General features: G+C 37.6%; 1 protein-coding gene across 1 annotated transcript in view; it reads left to right on the top strand.

Moving 5' to 3' along the window:
- Positions 1-12,268: 12,268 nt before the first annotated feature.
- The window catches only part of tmtops2b (teleost multiple tissue opsin 2b), a 44,550-nt gene continuing 36,810 nt past the window's right edge, over positions 12,269-20,008 (top strand). Inside the window, exons 1-2 of the mRNA XM_055015254.1 lie at positions 12,269-12,494; positions 12,669-13,085. Of these exons, the coding sequence (XP_054871229.1) occupies positions 12,719-13,085 (367 nt within the window). The 5' untranslated portion in view covers positions 12,269-12,494; positions 12,669-12,718. The remainder of the gene's footprint in view (positions 12,495-12,668; positions 13,086-20,008) is intronic.

Genomic DNA, 20,008 nt, shown 5'->3' with positions numbered 1-20,008 from the left:
TTTGGTATGTATATTTTATATACAGAGTGAACTGTTTCACCCCTAGAATCAACCGCATTATCTTAAAAAAAAAAAAAATCACCAAAATGAAATTATTTATTGCAGCCAGAAACTGTAAAAACAGAAAGATTTGTAGGATTTTCCTCTTTCTGATGCTCCTAAATATGTGCGACGTACAGTTCAGTTGGGAAAGTTGTGCAAATTTAAGCTTAAAATCATGACATTTAATCAAAATCACTCCATTCTACCTGCCTTATTTTAAAATTTGAAAAAACTAAGCATTTGCAGAAACCAAGTTCTGTAAATAAAAATTTTTAAAAATGCTGTGCTCCTGGTGCAGCCAATAATCCGTTAGTTACTCAGCTGCAACCAACACTCACGTGACTTACAGGAAATGAAAGCAGAAATTCTGTGGAGTAAAATATCTATAGTTTGTAGTGTCACCATTTTTTTCCCGCTATTGGGAACACTTGGACAAAATTATATCCATGTTGATTCTTTTTTTTCACCTTTAAACCTTTTGAGTTCTCTCTACTTCTAGCCATGCTGTGGTGTTTCCACAGAGGATTTTGGATTGCAATAGTGAAAAATGTGAGGCGCAAAAGATGCCCAGAAACTTCATGGGGTTCAGAGGGTTAAAGCAGTAAGCTGACCATTTTCTGTACTTTTCTTTTTCTCAACACAAGTTGTGCAGAGTCAGACTCATTCCTACTTACAGCTGCTGTAATTGTGTCTGAGGCCTGATAGATCTTATTCTTCTGTGAGGTGCTCCATTGTTGTCCAAAGAATGTTGGACGTTGCACTGATTCCTTCAACCGTGAAGAGTGTTATCACTATAGCTCATTTAGAAATGGCTTCTAAACTTAATAACATGGATGAAATTGTCAGGAGAGATGTTACCTGAATAGAAGATGCAGCTGAGCGTGCTCAGGAAGGCTTATTGTGTCACCACAACCTCTGCACTTTGAACTAAAAACTTTATAAAATATGTTGTACGTGACAAGTATGCACTGAAGTTAAATCCAGACTATGACCATGAAAAACCCACACATGGTATCACACTGTCTAAAGCAATGGGTTTAATTTAACTTGCATGTTTTGTTTCAGAGGGACCACAGGAGGTTCAACAATCAATATTTCGCAAGATCTTGCAACATGAATAAACCATGAGAGGAAATCCTCCTTGGACATTAAATGAGCAGTGAGTATGATTCATGGAGATCTACTTTTCTAAATGAAATGCAGTAGTGATAGACTATGTGTTACACAGTGAGTGGGTTCTCCACCACGCTACAGTAGCCGAGGGTGGACAAACCAAATGTTGACTGTAGAGAGGGTCTTTGGCACTTCTATTTTGAAATACGTATACATTATGCTTGGAGAGAGATGGTAGAGAGAGTTGGTTGTAATTCTACACACTAGTCCTTTAACCCTCCTGTTGTCTTCATTTACGGGTACCAAAAAATATTGTTTCCTTGTCTGAAAAAAATCCCAAAAATCTGCAAAAAATTCCCCAAACTATCTATCACAACATACAGACCAGTGACAAATTAATGGAAAAACATGAACACTTTACCCCATCACTGAGAGGATCTAGTGGGTCTGCTGTGCTTTGAGGGTCAATGCAAATCAGAGATTTTTCTTGCCAAATTGGGGAATTTTTTAAAAAACAAAACTTTTAAGGGAAACTTTTAAGGAATTATTGGAATTTTCTTCCTGAAGGTTTTGCAAATTTTCTGAAATTTGGGGATTTTTTTTTTTGCCGAATTTGTGGATTTTTTTCAGACAAGGAAACATTATTTTTTGGTGCCTGTAAATGAGGACAACAGGAGGGTTAACATATATTACTTTTAAAAAAATGTCGATCAATGTATGTGTGATGTGATTTGTCCCCAACATTCTCTTCTGCTGTTTAGTTGCTGCTTTTCTCTTGCCTCTCATGCTCCTCCATGACTTCTGTTCCCACAGAGTCCACTGATGTTGTGTTAATGCATCAGAGATATGTGTGCTGAGTTTAAGCCCAGTAGGTCTTTCAGATCTGCAGGACCTGGTCAGCTACTGGTGCCCAGACTTCAAACCACGCATGGTGAAATGGCTTTTTGCCATTATGCAGCTCACTGTTGAAATCAACTCCCTTGGGAACGTAGAAATTCCCCAACTGTAGCCTTTTTTGAATGAATGAAGCCAAAAGTTCTTTTTTTTATAGTGCTTTTAATGAAACAGTTGTATGCGATTTTCATTTATTTATTTAAGTCCAATTTAGACTCCTGTCTGTCTTTTAATCTCTTGTGATGTCTTAAGAAAGGCCTCCCTTCAAGGAAAAGCAGAAGACTGTGAGGTAAATCTATACAATGACTTCCATCATCTTCAGAAGTATTGAAAGTCTGCTGAAGTGTTTCCCTTATTGTGTCGGTGATGTTTCTGTCAATAGATGGAGAGATGTTGTTTGTAGCTCTGAGAACAGGCTGAACACATCAATACCAAAGCATCTGTCTTTGTTACAAATACCACTCATGCCTGGTTTGTGCATTCCTGCATTGATAATTCTGCCCTTTCGCCACAGCTGAAGGGGGATTTGCCCGTCTTGTGTTGAAACACTGTGGTTGTTTCACTGGTTCTGAAATCCAGCAGTAGACCTCTGCATTCGAGGCAAGTAAATAAAGTGAAGACAAACTAATTGGAGCTCATAAAGTGAATCTAACACACTGTGGCTCTCCATAAATGTGAGAGGACTGACAAATTGAAATGACGCTATTTGATTTAGCTCTGGCCATGAATTTCTCAATTTACTGTTTATGCACTGACCTGCCAGTAAATGTACTATTGTAGTGTAATATTTTTGGGGTACGATGTGCTAAAAGTAAAACACTGGAAAAAAATGCCCCTCTCAAAACAAGAAAAAAAAAGCTTATTTCAAGGAACTTTTAAGTGAAAAAATCTGCCAATAGAACAAGTGAAAAATTTCTTGGTAAGATTTATTGAAATACGATATGATATTTAGAATATTGAGATCTTAAAATTAGCTGGGAAAACTTATTTTAAGCTCTATTTTATCAGGATTGTCACGCTTAGGTGTCTTAAAATAAGCCAGATATGCTTAAAAAAAATGCAGTTTTTCACTCAAAAATAGATTTTTGCTTTCATGTAACCTCCTAATTTGAGATGTATTAACCCTCCTGTTGTCCTCCTTTACAGGCACCAAAAAATGTTGTTTCTTTGTCTGAAAAAAATCCCCCCAAAATTCCCCAAATTTCTGAAAATTTGCAAAACCTTCAGGAACAAAATTCCAATAATTCCTTAAAAGTTTCCCTTAAAACCTTTATTTAAAAAAAATAATAAATTCCCCAAATCTGGCAAGAAAATTCTTGTAAATATTTTCAAAAAATGAGTAAAAAGCTTCCAAAAAAATCCTAAAAATATCTAAAGTGATTCCATATATATCAATAAAACTTCTAATATTGTCTTTAAGAACATTCAAATAAAAATCAAGCAAAATCCAGAGAAATTCACTGGATGTTGGTTGATTTTTTTGTGAATGTTCTTAAGAAACATTTTTAACACTTCTTTTTTTCCACAAAAATGTTCAAAGATTTCCCCAAAATGTTGAAAATGTGGACATCAGAAGTTTCACTGTGAAAATATATTTTCTCTACATTTTCAAACTTTAAAACAGGTTAATTTGACCCGCAGGACGACACGAGGATTAAACTTATTTTGAGTTTTCTTCAAAATTCAACTCAAAATTTCCAGATTGTTTGACTTAACAAGATATTTCAGATGCATTGTCTTAAAACAAGTCCCTCCATCTGCTGAAATGTCTCTTGTTAAGTGAATTTATCTTAAATCAAGTGGGATGAGACATTTTGACTAAAAATAAGACAAACAGACTTGGTAAGATTTAGAGTTTTTGCAGTCAAGAGGATATAATTATGGATAATGGCAAGTTAAGATGAAGAATAGAGTTACAACATGTGTGTGAAATACATAATGGTGAATATTCTAGTAATAACTGATGTTTTGATGGTATGGTGTGTGTCTGTGGAGGATAAAACCACAGCTGGAAGATCATAAAGTAAAATATGTATTTGTGGTTTAAAGACAAATCATATGCTTTTTAGAAAATGAAACATGGAGCTCTCAAAACATAATGCTGTATACTTAAGGTATTATAACTTAAAATAAACTATCAAGTTTGGACACACCTCCTCATTTAATGTTTTTTCTTCATTTTCATGACTATTTACATTGTAGATTCTCACTGAAGGTATCAAATTATGAAGCAAGATATATGGAATTATGTAGCAAACAAGCAACTGTGAAATAACTCTAAACATGTTCTATATTTTAGATTCTTCACAATAACCACCCTTTGCTTTGATTCCTGTTTGCAAACCCTTGGCCTTCCCTCAGTGAGCTTCATGAGGTAGAACCTGAAATGGTTTCTCCTCACAGGTGTTCCTTGTCAAGGTTCGTTTGTGGAATTTCTTCCTTCTTAATGGGGTTGGGACCATCAGAAGTCACGTTGGTCCACAGCTGACAGCCCTATTGGACAACTGTTAGAATCCGTAATTCCAGATGTGTTCATTCATAGTTTTGATGCGTTCAGTGAGAATCTGCAATGGAAATAAAAATAAAGAAGAACCATTAAATGAGAAGGTGTGTCCAAACCTCTGACTGGTAGCGAACACTGAGGGAAGTCCCACTGCAACCAAATCAGTCCATTTCCTCGTTTGTGCTTTAAAAACGTACAGAATAAAAGCACTTAGTTGTAGGTAATTCGTCTGTTCAAGTCTTGAATGGCACAGCTCATTGATCATTTTGTCTTGGCGAGCAGCTGTCCACTTTAAAGTCACTAGGCAGCATAAAGCTCAGTACACTCCTTAACAAAGGGAGCGGAACAAAATTAGGTCAAAGCATTAGAGGTTGGATAATTAAATCTAAATATGTGAATGGATTTTTCAAACACATTTTTACTGCATCAGTTGAAAGACCATTACACATCAGATCACATCTGTTCAGTTGGTGGAGCAGACTGGAAAGAAAACTGCAAGTTAAACTCCTTCCAGACAGATTGCTCTTATCAAACATCATCACTTTATCTGAGTGAGTAAACTGCTGGATGCGAATTAAATGTCAGGAAGAGAGTGACAAATTTTCATTTTTTTAAAAATGAAAGACTAATATTTTCCTTGTCTTGTTTTGTTTTCTTTTATTTCCTCTTTGACATGTTTAATGTGGTTTTGTCATTGGCTGATAAAAATCCATTTGAGTGGATTTCCAGAACAACCCATCTGTCATGGGAGGTGTTTGGTAATCGGCCATCTGACAGCTGTTAATAACAGGGACTGGAGGGAAAGCAGCCAGCACAGCTCCAGCTTCTGTCTTGTAATTTGTGGTCCTGCTGCATCATCAAACATAAAAATACTCCAAGAGGAGAAGTAGAGAAAGGTCAAAATACCTACACTGACTTTTGTTGGAAACGTTTCCTGTCAAAAACTGAAAAAATCTGCTAAAATAAACCATGTAGCAGGGAACTTAGTGCAGAAATCAACTGGGTTCATTCCAAACAAAACAAAACATTTGTTTTTCAATGTACCATTTTGATGTGCTTAGACATTTGCTAACTGTTCCTCAGATCCATCTTGTAATGTAGAGGCACTTTTATGTGCTCTGTTTTTTCTGGGTGAATCATTTCCAGTGTGTAATATAATCCACCTCATCTTTCCTGCTAGCGTTAAATTGCCTTCAGATATCAAGCCAAGCTCGTTAAATATTCATTTTATTTGTTTATTATTAATCTCAGCAGGTCATTAGTCATCCTCATTGACAATTTTCATGTTTTTTTTCTAAAAAAAAAGACTACTATATTATCCATTACCTGTTTAACATTAGCAACAGCACACAGGCAAGAACATTCAAAGCACCATGAGTGGTGTGATGTGAGAACACACACAGCTGGTCTGCAGGATAACAGATATTTCTGCTTTGTTGACTTAAAGAGATTCGGAGCCAACTGCCAGGATCATAGTTTGTTCAGTTTTACAAATAGCCACAATAAGTACATCCCATACATTACAATATAAAGCAAGCAATGATCTGAGACTCATTAGGGCCACCAGTGCACTGATTCTGTGAGATTAATGTGTCCGTCAACTGGAACAACTTTTTATCACCAAAATATCAAGATTTTATAGAGCACTTTACAACACTCAAAGGTGACCAAAGTGCTTTCCAGTTAAAATCAAACAATAAAATTAGAATAAAAGCAAATTAAAATAAAGGAACATTAGAACACATGTCAACAAATAAAATCAAGATAAAATAAGATAAAATAAAATAAAATGTCCCCACATTACTGAGTATTAAAAGCCAGTCTGAAAAGATGTGTTTTGAGCCGGGCTTTGAAAAGGCCAAAGTCAGTGATGGTGCGCATGTCAGGAGGCAGTTTGTTCCAAAGTCTTGGTCCAGCGACTGAAAAGGCTAAAAATATGTTACGCAATCATATTTTATAACATTAAATCTTTAAAAAGGAAAGAAACAACATGACTATGAAACCACTGAAACTGCTGTAGATGCATTAGATGGGTAGTGATTTGCAGGTCAGGACAGGGGTGACCAATCACCTACAATCTCGAGCCAGTGTTTGTCTAATAGTCCATAAAGGAGGCCATCATTTTCCAGGTGCAGCAGAGCATGTGGGTTTTTGGTGTGTTTTCATTCATGGAAGATTACCACTGATTCATAACAGTGGTCAATCAATGGGAATGCATTTGAGGGCAGATTTAATTATGTAGTTTGTAGGCTGATGGAGTTACAGCAGTGCATATTAATACCTGTTTGTCAGAACATTACTCATACATGGATCTGTCTTCTGAGTTGGTCTGTGGAACCAGAGACTAGACAGTATTACATACATGATCATGTTAACTGGGATTTGCATTGATCTTTAATTAATCTTTATATATCCAGTAGAGCTGTAAAAAAGAAGCATTTTTTTACATTTAAACTAGTTAGCCTATTATCAAAGGGTCAAACATATTTGATGTAGGGTCATTATTTGTCCAAAAATAGCATAAGTGAAGAAAGTCGAGAATAACCAGAAACATTTTGTACAAACTCTGACTGAACGTAAAGGTGGTAAGTATCAAAGTGCAGCTTTAGTTCATAATGTTATAAATAAATGCATGTAAATGCCTGAGGCTCAGTGATTGCAGCAGGTTCTGTGTCAGTACTGGATTGTGTTTACCCTGCAGTTATCAGCACCTCACACATTTCTCAACACAGCTTCTGTAGTAAACTTGTTCATTATGATGGATTTTATTTATTCAAAACAGTGATCATTCATGCATGTGCTCACTGGTCTTCTGGTCCTTGGAGGTATATATCACATTAATATTATAAGGTTTTAGACAAACGAACACTAGATTCCCTTGATAGACACTCTATCTTGAGTAAAAACTAATTGGCTACCTCCTAAAATCTCACCGCAGACCACGTGTTTACCCATTAACGTTCCTGTTGTCCTCATTTACGGGCACCAAAAATATTGTTTCCTTGTCTGAAAAAAATCCAAAAATTCAGCAAAAGAATTCCACAAATTTCTGAAAATTTGCAAAACCTTCAGGAAGAAAATTCCAATAATTCCTTAAAAGTTTCCCTTAAAAGTTTTATTTTAAAGAAATCCCCCAAATTTGGCAAGAAAATTCTTGTAAATATTTTCAAAAAATGACATAAATTATTATGGAATCAGCTGCATTTAAAGTCCTCGTCACTGTATTCTTCAGGTAATAGACCCTTAGTTTACCAGGCACTAAATTGAACAAGAAATTGAAGAAAACAAGGGCAGTCTGATCATTTGTTCCATGACTGTAGGGTCCCCTCAGTCACAACACCTTTACACACGGAATTCTGCAAATACATTTGACATGCACACAGAAAAATATCATGATTAGGCAGCTACTTCCTAATAATTAACATCAAAAAGAGACATTCACTTTTTTGATTTGCTTTAAATCCAGTTCCTTAAACTCCTCTAAAAATCCAAAAGTCTCCTCAGTCAAATGGTGCTGAGACTAAATGTCCTCTCTCTCACACACTGATCAATCTAACAACAGTGCTGCTGTTTTAACACCAATCAGTATAAATCAAGTTACAACACAATGCTAAGGAATCTTCTGTAAAATAGGAACAAAGAAACTAAAAGCTGAAATAGATTAGATGCTTGAAAAACAGATTATGAATTGACAGAAGACCTCCTCATTTTAAGAGACAAAAGGCATAGTCAGATTGTAATCAAGTGAAGGCTAAGTGACCACAATTAGGGAATTTTTTAAAAAAAGAAAAAATCATGCCAATCAAAAGAAAACAGAATGCAGTGCCTTTTAAAAACTATTCACTTAGAAGTTTTCCATTTTTATTGCTTTTCAACATTTGTCATGGTCAAATTCATTTGGCTTTTTTGAAAAGAATTTACAATTTTAAAAAAAAGGAAATTCAAAGAAAAATCTGATTTCTACAAAGGAATGTCATTTATTCAAAATATCAAAATGTCAAATAAAGGATTGTATAAAGTATTCACCTACTGTAAAGTGACTCACCTAATTGAACAAAGGTGCAGCACATCAGGGCCAGAAGTCAAAACAATTAGACAAACTGAGACCATCTGAATGCAGTGAATGTGCCCAAAGTGTACCATAAAGACCCCTCTATCTGAAGGTTCAGTTCTGGTGAATCAGTACACCTGGATAAAACTAAACCGTGAAGACATGAGAACACTCCAAGCAACTCTCTAAAAGGTTCTTCAAACAGCATAGGTCAGGGAGTAGATGCAAGAAAAATTCCAAGCCACTGAACATCCCCTGGAGTACAGTTAAACCCAATATTAAGAAAGGGCATTATGGAACATAAATCTGCCTAGAGCAGGCCGGCCTTAAAAAACTGAAAGAGACACCTATGGCCTTTCAGAAGGAGCTACGAGCTTCGGCAGATGCAGTGGGAGACAATGCGCAAATGGCAACTGTTGTGTGTTCTTCACTAGTCAAAGCTTTATGGGAAGAAAGAGTCACAGTTGAAAAAAGATCGTATTACATCTTGAGTACACATCATCACAAACACACCATGGCCAACATGAAGCATGGTGGTGGCAGCATCATGATACTGGTATGTTCGTCGGCAGCAGGCCTTGGAAGGCTTGTACAGGGAGAGGGTCAAATGAATGCAGCAAAGTATTTGGAAGTCCTGGAGGACAATCTGATGCAGTCTGCAAGGGGAATGTAACGTTGGAGAACATTTGTGTCCCCACAAGACAATGACCTGAAGAATGCAGCCAAAGCTTCATAGACACGGTTTAAGGACAACAAGGTCAACGTTCTGGAGGGGCAAAGTCAAAGCCAAGAGGTCAGTCCAACTGAGAATTTATCGCTGGTCTTGAAAAAGGGCTGTAAAGCCATGATATTAGTGACTATTAATGATATTATTATACTGACCTTGATTCAATGTTGAAAAGCAATAAAAGAGAAAAACCGCCAAAGGGGGTGAAGACTTTTAATAGGCACTATATGTTGTCATGTCTGGTCAGTGTTGGACAGGAGAGGCTGACAGGCTGAAACCTCTCAAAATTAAAAATACTCATCGGAAAAGGAGAGGGGGCATTTTTTAGCCGTCTAATTAGTATCAACATGCCACCATCTGAGGCACTGTGAATGACGTAGACTCAAGACACATGGTCCCACACATGCAAAGGACATACTGTTGATAACGTATTTAATTATTAATCTTAATGCTATATAATAGTATTTAAACTACTACTATTGTGGACTGTCTGACAGATTAGGTTTTGATGCTTTAGTGATATTGTTGATGAATATTTCAAGCCAATGAAGCCCTTTGTATTGGACTGGACAGAAAGTGGATGTAGGATTGAGCTGATCTGAGCTCTAAGAGGAGTGCAGTAGCGGAACACTTTAATTAACGGACAACGTGAAGTCTGCAATTTGACATTTAGGAGCGATATGTTCTCCCTAAAATTAAAGCATTCTACAATTTTTGAACTGACTATGTGTCACTGTTTATCAAATGTAGCCCTTTAACGACATGACACATAATTTGCAAGTTCAAAAATAGTTGCACCTTTAGCCATTAAATGCCCGTGTTCAAATCCAACTTCAACTACAAGTCATTTACAGGTGAAACCTGATTAAAGTGCCCCTCTGGTAGAATCTCTTTCTGGCTTCAAAAGGCTTAGAGGTTACTCTACACTGTTTCTTCCTTTAGAACAAAGGAGTCAAACTCGTTTTAGTTCAGGAGCTACATTCAGACCAATTTGTCCTCCAGTGGGCCGGACCAGTAAACTCATAACATAATAACCGATAAATAACCACAACTCCACATTTTTCCCTGTTTCAGTGCAAAAAAAAGTACAAATACATTCTGAAAATGTTCACATTTAATTACTACCCTTTGGCAAAACATTTATAAACAAACTGAAATATTTTAAGAAAAATAAGTGCAATTTCAACAATATTGTGCCTCAATTGATCATTTTTTGTACATATGCATTCCCACTTAGAGCTCACAGAGGATCTACAGAGCTGCAAAACATTTAGTCACAGCTACCTGGAACTAAACAATACAGGATTTTATTTTATGATCAAAACATTTATCAAGATCTAGAAATTATTACTTTGCCAAGGAGGCGGAGCCTCAGCAGAGTTATGTGACGATCAGCGTACGTTTGTCCATCTGTCTGTCTGTCTGTCTGTCTGTCTGTTATCAACATTACTCAAAAACAGAATCACGGATTTGGATGAAATTTTCAGGGAAGGTCAGAAATGACACAAGAACCAAGTGATTAGATTCTGGCAGTGATGCAGCTTATAGTCTGGATCCATGGATTTGTCCAAGATTTCTGTATCATTGCTAGATAGCAGCACGGCCTCACTGTAACCATGACAATAAGTGAACACTGTCAGCTGCCTGCTGACGATCACATGACTGTGATCCTACTACAAATCCACCACTGAGGACTTATCAGGACTTATCTGTCAGAAATATCCAAGGAACAATTGATTAAATTGTGGGGGTGTTTCTGAGTCCCATCAATTCCCACCGCCCGCTGCATATTTAGGTCACATGATCCGGTAACCGTACATAACGTACACATGCAGCACACATGCATGTGCTCAGAGGAAGGTCATTTTGTTTGTGGGTGCATCTGTATGAAATGGACACATTCTAAGGTGGTTTCTGCCACAAACTTTTTCAAGATTTCAACCGTCTGAAATGATGCAACTGAGCAGCCTTGGTGGAGGACTGAGCTCTCTGAGTGCTTTTCTAGTTTTAATTTTACATTCATTTCTACATCTGTGTCGTAATCCTGACTACCTGAAGTGACACACCAAACAAACTAAATGAGAACTATTAAGGAAAGGTTCAGTTATCCTCCTGCCTTCTAAATGTATACAGTTTATACATGAAAGTTGTGGCAGTGCAGGGGACAAATTTAAAATAGTTTAATTGAAACATTGCACTTATGTCGTCTCTGTAACTTTTACACTTTGCAAAGTCATCCTGTGGGTCAGATTGGAGCCTCTGGTGATCCAGCTTTGGCCCGTGGGCCGTATGTTTGACACCCCTGCTCTAGAATGTGCATATCTATTAAGTCCGTACATCTCCTTTCCTGATTCACTGCAGCTCAAGCACACCAGCTCACCTATTACCCTGCTCAAAGCCTTCATACACTCCACAGTGGGATGTTGCAATACTGCAGTAATTCATCCGTACATGCTGGGACTGGAAACCAATGTGAAGAAGAGCAGAGCTACAGAAAGCCCCACCCTGCCAGCTGACAGGATCCGTTTCTGATTTAAACCACAAAAGTGTTTGTCATCAGCCAATGTAGTGTCAAGATGGAAATCATCAACAAGACTTTTAGGCTAAAAAAAAAAAAAAAAAAAAAAACAACTCCATAAGGACATGTTAATAAGGTGAAAAAAAAGGAAAAAAACCTGATTTTCAGCAGAAACGTTTTCAATTTCTGCATTGTGCTGCCACACATTCAGAACTCATTCGTGTATAATCTTCACTATAACCTATCCATGTCAGCTCTCTCTCCCTGCCATTCTTCTTAATTTAACATCAGCGCTTTAGAAAAAAAAAAAATCTACAAGAACATGCACGCACACACGCACGCGCCTCCCCAGTGGCCCCAAACATCCCGGCGCCTCGTGACGTCAGAGCCGCCTTGCCTTTAAAAAGCAGCATCGGAGCGCTTACACAACACTGCTCATCCCGCACGAGTCTCCACGGCGAGCACGGATTACAATGAACCCCCAAGTGGTGACTTGAAGGCGCCAGAGTTCCTCCAAACATCCAGCGAACAGTCACAAAGACAGGTGGAGTCGCTTGGATGAATTGTGCCAGTTCTGCCAGAGCGCACGGAGAGGAACCGGTGCGCGCTTTGACCCGGTGAATACGGAGGAGGCGATGAGTAAAAGGTAACAGGTGGCTCTTTATGGCACCAGTGAGCGTTTCCAGCTTTTTGTGTCAGTTTTCTAAGAGCGTGTTAGCAGCTAATTGCTCTCAGAGTCAGTGGAGGAATGTGAACACAATGTGAATGCGGGTGAAAGAAAACAACTGAAAGAAAGCTGCTGTATTCATCAACTTTCCAGGTGAGCAATGATGCGGCCAGCGGCTCTGGAGTGAAGATCGACTCAGATGAATGGACCGCAGGATGTTTTCTGGCCAGGCTGGTCTCAATTACAGCTTCAACCTGAGCGATGACCGGGAGCTGGTGGACGCGCCGGCGGGCACGGCTAAGCTCTCCCCGACGGGCTTCGTCGTGCTGTCCGTGGTGCTGGGCTTCATCATGACTTTCGGCTTCCTCAATAACTTCGTCGTCCTGCTTCTGTTTTGCAAATTCAAAAAGCTGCGCACGCCGGTCAACATGCTGCTGCTCAACATCAGCGTCAGCGACATGCTGGTCTGTTTGTTCGGAACCACGCTCAGTTTCGCCTCCAGCATCCGCGGGAAGTGGCTGCTGGGGCGCAGCGGCTGCAGCTGGTACGGCTTCATCAACTCCTGCTTTGGTAAGTCCATTTGGATTTTCTTCACATCTAGCTCATGCCATTGACCAGAAAAGCCCACTCAATGGCGCCCATATAGCTCTGCGTGTCTTTCCGTCTCTCTGCTACCCACCTTTCCGATCTCTCTCTCCACTGTCCGATACAAAAGAGGCCCAAAACATAAACAAAATAGACTAGACTACTTTTTGGATATGGATTGTATGCCTGAGTTTTGCACTTTTAATGACCAGCATCCAGAATTTTCTTTATTTTTTTTAACACTTTCTAGACAGAATGAGTCTCTGCTGCACATTCAACCTGAGATGTTGGGTGGAAAGCATAAATACAATAGCAAATCTCTACAGTCTTATGTTTTTGTCACACATCAGTGACTGAGGTGACTAAAGAGGATTGGATTCATTAATACTAGTTACAGATTTTTTTTTTTTTTAAGAGCATGTAAGTCTGCCTTCACATCATTTGTTATGTAAAGTTTGCTCACCTGCAGAAGGTTTCCGGCAGGTTTTCTGCTGCTGGGGGTGTCACTGCTTTCATATGGTTCATTAGTGCATGTGAAATGACAGCTGAGCTACACACACACACAACACAATAAAATGTTCCCTCTATGGATTTCCTCATATGTTGTTATAAGAACTGTGATGAGACCCACACGAGGTGAAAAATCTACTTATCAGTGCCCTGTGGTGGACAAACTGTGTAACAGTCACACTTGGTCTAAATAGCACCAAACCTGTAGCTGGCATTTCTGTGCTGCATCAGGCAACGCCCATCTACCACCAACAGGAACATGGAGCTCTACTCCTCACTCTGACCTTCTCTCTCTCCACAGAACAAGGATTGCTGTCAGACTCATGTATTACTACATCACAGTGTTTGTGACCTCTCCCAGACCCTTTAAGAAACATCAGGAGATTTCTTTTTTTCCTTTAATAGCTGAGCGAAAGCTTGTGTAAATTAACCCCTTTGGGCAGGTTTCAGATTTTTCATACATGCTGGACTGAATTTTAGTGTTTGTCACAGGGAAAAAAAAATCTTAAATCACATCGTCAGCTTTCTGCACGTCTTCCACCTGGAAGTGGTCTGATTAGAGCGACAAATCGGATGGGTCAGTATATAACTGAAGGAAGTCCATGGGATATATGCATACATTTTCATTAACCCTCCTGTTGTCTTCATTTACAGTCACCAAAAAATATTGTTTTCTTGTCTGAAAAAAAATCCAAAAATTCAGCAAAAAAATTCCCCAAATTTCTGAAAATTTGCAAAAAACTTCAAGAAGAAAATTCCAATAATTCCTTAAAAGTTTCCCTTAAAAGTTTATTTTAAAAAAATCCCACCAAATTTGGCAAGAAAATTCTTGTAAATATTTTCAAAAAATGAGTAAAAATCTTCCAAAAAAGTCCTAAAATATCTAAAGTGATTCCATATATATCAGTAAAACTTTTAATGCTTTCTTTAAGAACATTCACAAAAAATCAACCAAAATCCAGTGAAATTTGCTGGATTTTGGTAGATTTTTATGTGAATGTTCTTAAGAAACATTTTTAACATTTCTTTTTTTCCACCAAAAAATGTTCAAAGATTTCCCAAAAATGTTGAAAATGTGGACAACAGAAATTTCACTGTGAAAATATATATTTTTCCACATTTTCAAACTTTAAAACAGGTCAATTTTGACCCACAGGACGACACGAGGATTAAAAGTAAAAAAAAACCCAACTGTTTTTATGTTCATTATGATCATGTCTTTACAAATTCCATAATTATTTATTATGGAAACAATCATTTCTTTTAAAAAAAAAAATTACTGGATATCACTAAAATGTCAACCAAATAACCATCTGAATTTAATACCAACCACCTTCTAATGAGCTAAACAATAATAAAATGAGCTGATTCAGAAATAGTTTGGATTGTGTTCTTTTATTAAGTTGAGATAATCATGACAGATATTTCTTTTTGGCAATATATCAAATTTGATATGGAAAATAACAAATTAAATCACTTTCCACTAAGTTCCTCATTCCAAAAACACCTCTCCAGGAAGTGTGTTAATTCCAGATCACATGACCTGCTCCACATGATGTCATTTCCTCCTGAAGAAAAGACTGGCCAGACTCCAAGGCTTTCTGACTTATTTAATATAAAGTAGTCAACAGGTTTACTACAGTATCTGTAGAAATAACTTTACATTTCACTCAGTTGTATCTATAATATTTAGAAGAGTCTTTCTCTAAAATGCAATGTGGTGTTTGGTTATAGGTGGTCGTGTTGGTTTTAGGCCTGAAAACAGCAAAAAATGTGAACTGATACAAAACGTCTCGCTATTATATATCAACCCATGCTCTGATTTAGTAATGCTTTCATCACATATCCTTTGACCTCTGCATGAGATAAGAAGAAACTGGTCATCGATTGATGCTGATGTTTCTTAGTTTTCTGTTTATGCTTAGTTTATCCCTGAAAACAGATAACCAATGAGCGTTTACAACCAGATATAGATTCACTGGAGCTGTCTCACTGTCAGTTACATGTCTTTACAATAGGAGCTGACAATGCAAATCATTCAGCAGGCCTAATCTTGGATTCAGTGTCTCATTCAGAAAAGTATTTTCTGGATTTTGTTGGCTGGTGTTGTTCTGGCTTTTTCCCAGTGTTATCCCAGGAGCTGCAATACATTCCCTAAAGTCTGTGAGTAAATCAACGAATCGCACGGAATGGAAAGACTAATGAATTTATTCTGCAAGTGAATAATGTTGCCAAAGCCTGCGAGATAATTCCGAACTGTGATTGTGCTGTAAGCATTCCAGTTTTAGTTCATTGTTACAAATTTATTGGTTGACCCTCTTGTTGTCCTCATTTACAGGCACCAAAAAATATTGTTTCTTTGTCTGAAAAAATCCAAAAATTCAACAAAAAAATTGCCCAAATTTCAGAAAATTTGCTAAACCTTCAGAAAATTCCAATAATTTCTTAAAAGTTTCCCTTAACAAATTTATTTTTTAAAAAATCCCCCAAATTTGGCAAGAAAATTCTTGTAAATATTTTCAAAAAATGAGAAAAATCTTCCAATAAAATCCTAAAAATATCCAAAGTGATTCCATATATATCAGTAAAACTTCTAATGTTTTCGTTAAGAACATTCACTTAAAAATCAATCAAAATTCAGCAAATTTCACTGGATTTTGGTTGATTTTTTTGTGAATGTTCTTAAGAAACTTTTTTTTTTTACATTTTTTTCCACCAAAAAATGATTTAAAAAAATCCCAAGATTGTTGAAAATGTGGACATCAGAAGTTTCACTGTGAAAATATATTTTTTCCACATTTTCAAACTTTAGAACGGATTCATTTTGACCCACAGGACGACACCAAGGTTAAATAAGTGATGTAATTGGAGTTTCTTTTTGTGTTGTTTAGGGTTACAAGTTTCCTGTAGTTGAACAAACTCAGTGCACCCAACATTTTGTTGTTCTCTCTGTTCTGAAAATAGTTTCCCGTACAGATTCAGGCCCATCCTCAGCCCATGTACAACACCAGTCCCATTTATGTTCCTGTTGTGCTTTTTAGTGCTTCAGTGGCTTTTATGGTTCATAATCCACATTTCTTGACAGCCAATCATTTGTCTTTACACATTCAGACTGTGGCTGAAGGAATGCATAAAGTTAAATTATTGTCCTCTTTTTATTTTATTGAGGTTCATTATGATCTTCCTTATTTCCTTCTGTCCTCATCAATGACACACAAATATCTGCACATTATGTTATTTTAACTCATTCCTTCTCCTTTGACAACAATATCTTCTTTGTTTCACTGCACTTCTTACTTCTTTGCTTCTCTTTAATGCATTCTGTGTATCATTGCACCAAAACAAATTCTGATGCAGCAGAATTTCCATTTTATGAAACAAAAGCTGCTATATTTCATACGGTGTAAAATCAGCAGGGAGTTTTCACTTTGTTCTCAACGGGACTTCTGCATGGCGCCACTGGCAGTCGGTTTTTGCATACACAAGAGTTGACTCGGTGCGATACTGAATGCTGAAGCTCACTGCGTGTATTTATATGAATCTGGTGTCAAGATACTCACCAATTTGACAGAAAGCTGGTTTATTTTAGGAGATAAAAGCCTTGCCCTATGTAAACTGCTGCTACAAGCATAAAGAGCAATCTGAATGTTAAACAAACACAAGCAAATACTCCTCTTCTGCTTGTTATTCTAAGGAAAAATACACTGCTCAAAAAAATTACAGGAACACTTTTTAATCTAAGTATTGCATCGAGACAGTTAAACTTCTGGGATAGTGATCTGGTCAGGTAAGTAACAGAGGTGGTTTTTAATCAGTTTCAGCTGCTTTGGTGTTCATGAAATTAGAAACAGGTGCAGTAGAGGGGTAACAATGAGACACCCCCCAAACAGGAATGAGTTTACAGGTGAAGGCCACTGACATTTTTTCCCCTCCTCCTGTTTTCTGACTGTTTTTCACTAGTTTTGCATTTGGCTAGGGTCAGTGTCACTGCTGGTAGCATGAGGTGATACCTGGACCCTACAGAGGTTGCATAAACAGTCCAACTCCTGCAGGATGGTACATCAATGCATGCTGTTGCCAGAAGGTTTGCTGTGTCTCCCAGCACAGTCTCAAGAGCATGAAGGAGGTTCCAGGAGAAGGCAGTTAGTCTAGGAGAGCTGGACAGGACCATAGATGGTCCTCAACCCATCAGCAGGACAGGTATCTGCTCCATTATGCAAGGAGGAACAGGATGAGCTCTGCAGTAGCTCTAGAAAATGACCTCCAGATGACCACTGGTGTGAATGTCCCTGACCAAACAATCAGAAAGAGATGTAATGAGGAAGGTCTGAGGACCTGATGTCCTCTAGTGGGCCCTGTGTTCACTGACCGGCACTGTGGAGCTCAGGTGGCATTTGCCATAGAACACAGGAACTGGCAGGTGATAAGGGATTTGCATATTGCACTGATTTTTCCACATGTAAACACTGAAGCAGCCATAATGGATGATGGTTTTAAATTAAGTAATGAAATACAAATAAATTATGTAAATAACAGTTTTTTTAGTTTCAAAATTAGATCAACATTAGAAGACAAATAATATGCTTCTATATATGTGTGTTAAGTGTGTTGTGCTGTTTTTGTCTATTTATCTTTATTTTCTTGACATGCTTACAAATTGTAAAAAAAAAAAAAAAAACTGCCTGAAGTATGATCTTCCAGAGTAAATTACTGCAGTAACCCAGCATCAAGCACACTCAGCTTGTTGAGTGTTAAAAAACAGCATTACATGGGCAGTTTCACAGTTCTGCATGATGAGGCTTTAATGCAGATGAAGACAGTAGAGGGCTTTGATTAGACGCTCAGTTTAATGCCTGACTGTGATTGTTCATTTCCTCTATACATAGAGTGCATCTCTGCCACCATCCACAACCCCTGCTGTCTTTCCTCCAGATGAGGCAACAAAACACCTGCTTCAATAGGTCACTGCTGGAGGACAAACTCACACAAAATATGCAATAACATGACTGATAATCAGCTCCTCCTGGACTGCACTGCCCAAGGCTAGCTTCAAATGAGGATCAAATTAGAGAAGCACAAAGAATCACATTCATATGTGCAGTTTTATGTGTTTTTCACAGAAAGGTCAAGTGATGTTCCGAGTGAAATTCAGTGAGTTTATCAGGTGAGAAGCTACAAGTGGTGTACTTTGGTGTCATTTTTAGACAACTCTCAGTTAAAAAGAAAAAAAACCTAACAAGTCACGCAAGACTTACTTCAGTGGTTCTTTCACATGTAACAATCTGTTCAGCAACCTGGCTTTTCACCAGCAACATGATAAAACATGTTGCACAACGTAGACAAACAAGCCCCATGTTTCTGGATAATAGCTTGAAAAGCTGTCAACACTGTAATACACTCTCTACTTATGATTTCCTTTTCTAGGAATATCTAATTAAACTGCACAGTGGTTGCTGAATATATAAAACACTTCACTGATTAGCACATCTCCTGTTTATGTTTCAGAAAATGTTGGTGACAGATTAACACCATCTACAATCAGAGGAAAGAGAAGAGGAAAGCAACATTTAACTAGTCAGCTTCCACACATTACACAATAAAAGCTTCCAAATTCTGAAGCATACTTGCATCTAACATAAAGTACAGCAGATTTTTATCTTTCCTTAGTATGTGATCATAAAACTGGATTTAAAAGCATTTGCTGCATGCTTGTCTTGTCTGCTCTCATTTGGTTTTTGTCAGTGTTTTTTAGATTGTGACTTTTCAGGCTTTATTTTTGTTAAATGTTAAATTTTGTTAATGTAAATGGATTTTATGTTGTTACTCCACAACCTGTTCTATAGTGTCTCGTGCATGTGTTTCACTTTGCATGCTGCTTGTGATGAAGTGTAAACTAAGTCACAAATCAACGGCCAGAGTCGAAGACTTGACCGAGTTCAAACATTAAAGATCTCCAAAAACTCACCAGGAGAAGTCAGCATTCAGAGGCAGCAGGATTTATTTACGACAGAAACCCAGGAGTAATTCTTAGCAGTGATTAACACCCTGAGAAAAACCAGAGATACTGAGCTGAGCTTTGTCATTTTTCCATACCTATAGGGCATGTGATGGGAGTGATAGGTCTGACACTGTTTTACTTTTCTAAATCTATTGGTCAGATCATGACGTCAGGTTATCATATTTCACCCCTGGATCTCCCTTTACAGAAGACATGCGCATTAAGTTCTCATTAGGTCATCTTTTACAGAGAACAGCCCAGACATGTTCAAACTTTTTGCTCCACATCTTTCTCTTATTATTTAGTGACACATTTCATGCATATTGTTCCACTAGGTCTTGTTATGTTTCTAATATATTTTAACCCTCCTGTTGTCCTCATTTATGGCACCCAAAAATAT

The sequence above is a fragment of the Amphiprion ocellaris genome, chromosome 11 (assembly GCF_022539595.1).
Source record: "Amphiprion ocellaris isolate individual 3 ecotype Okinawa chromosome 11, ASM2253959v1, whole genome shotgun sequence".
In the NCBI taxonomy this organism is placed as follows: domain Eukaryota; kingdom Metazoa; phylum Chordata; class Actinopteri; family Pomacentridae; genus Amphiprion; species Amphiprion ocellaris.
The sequence above is the reverse complement of the archived record's forward strand: the minus strand, read 5'-3'. Positions and strand labels throughout refer to the sequence as shown.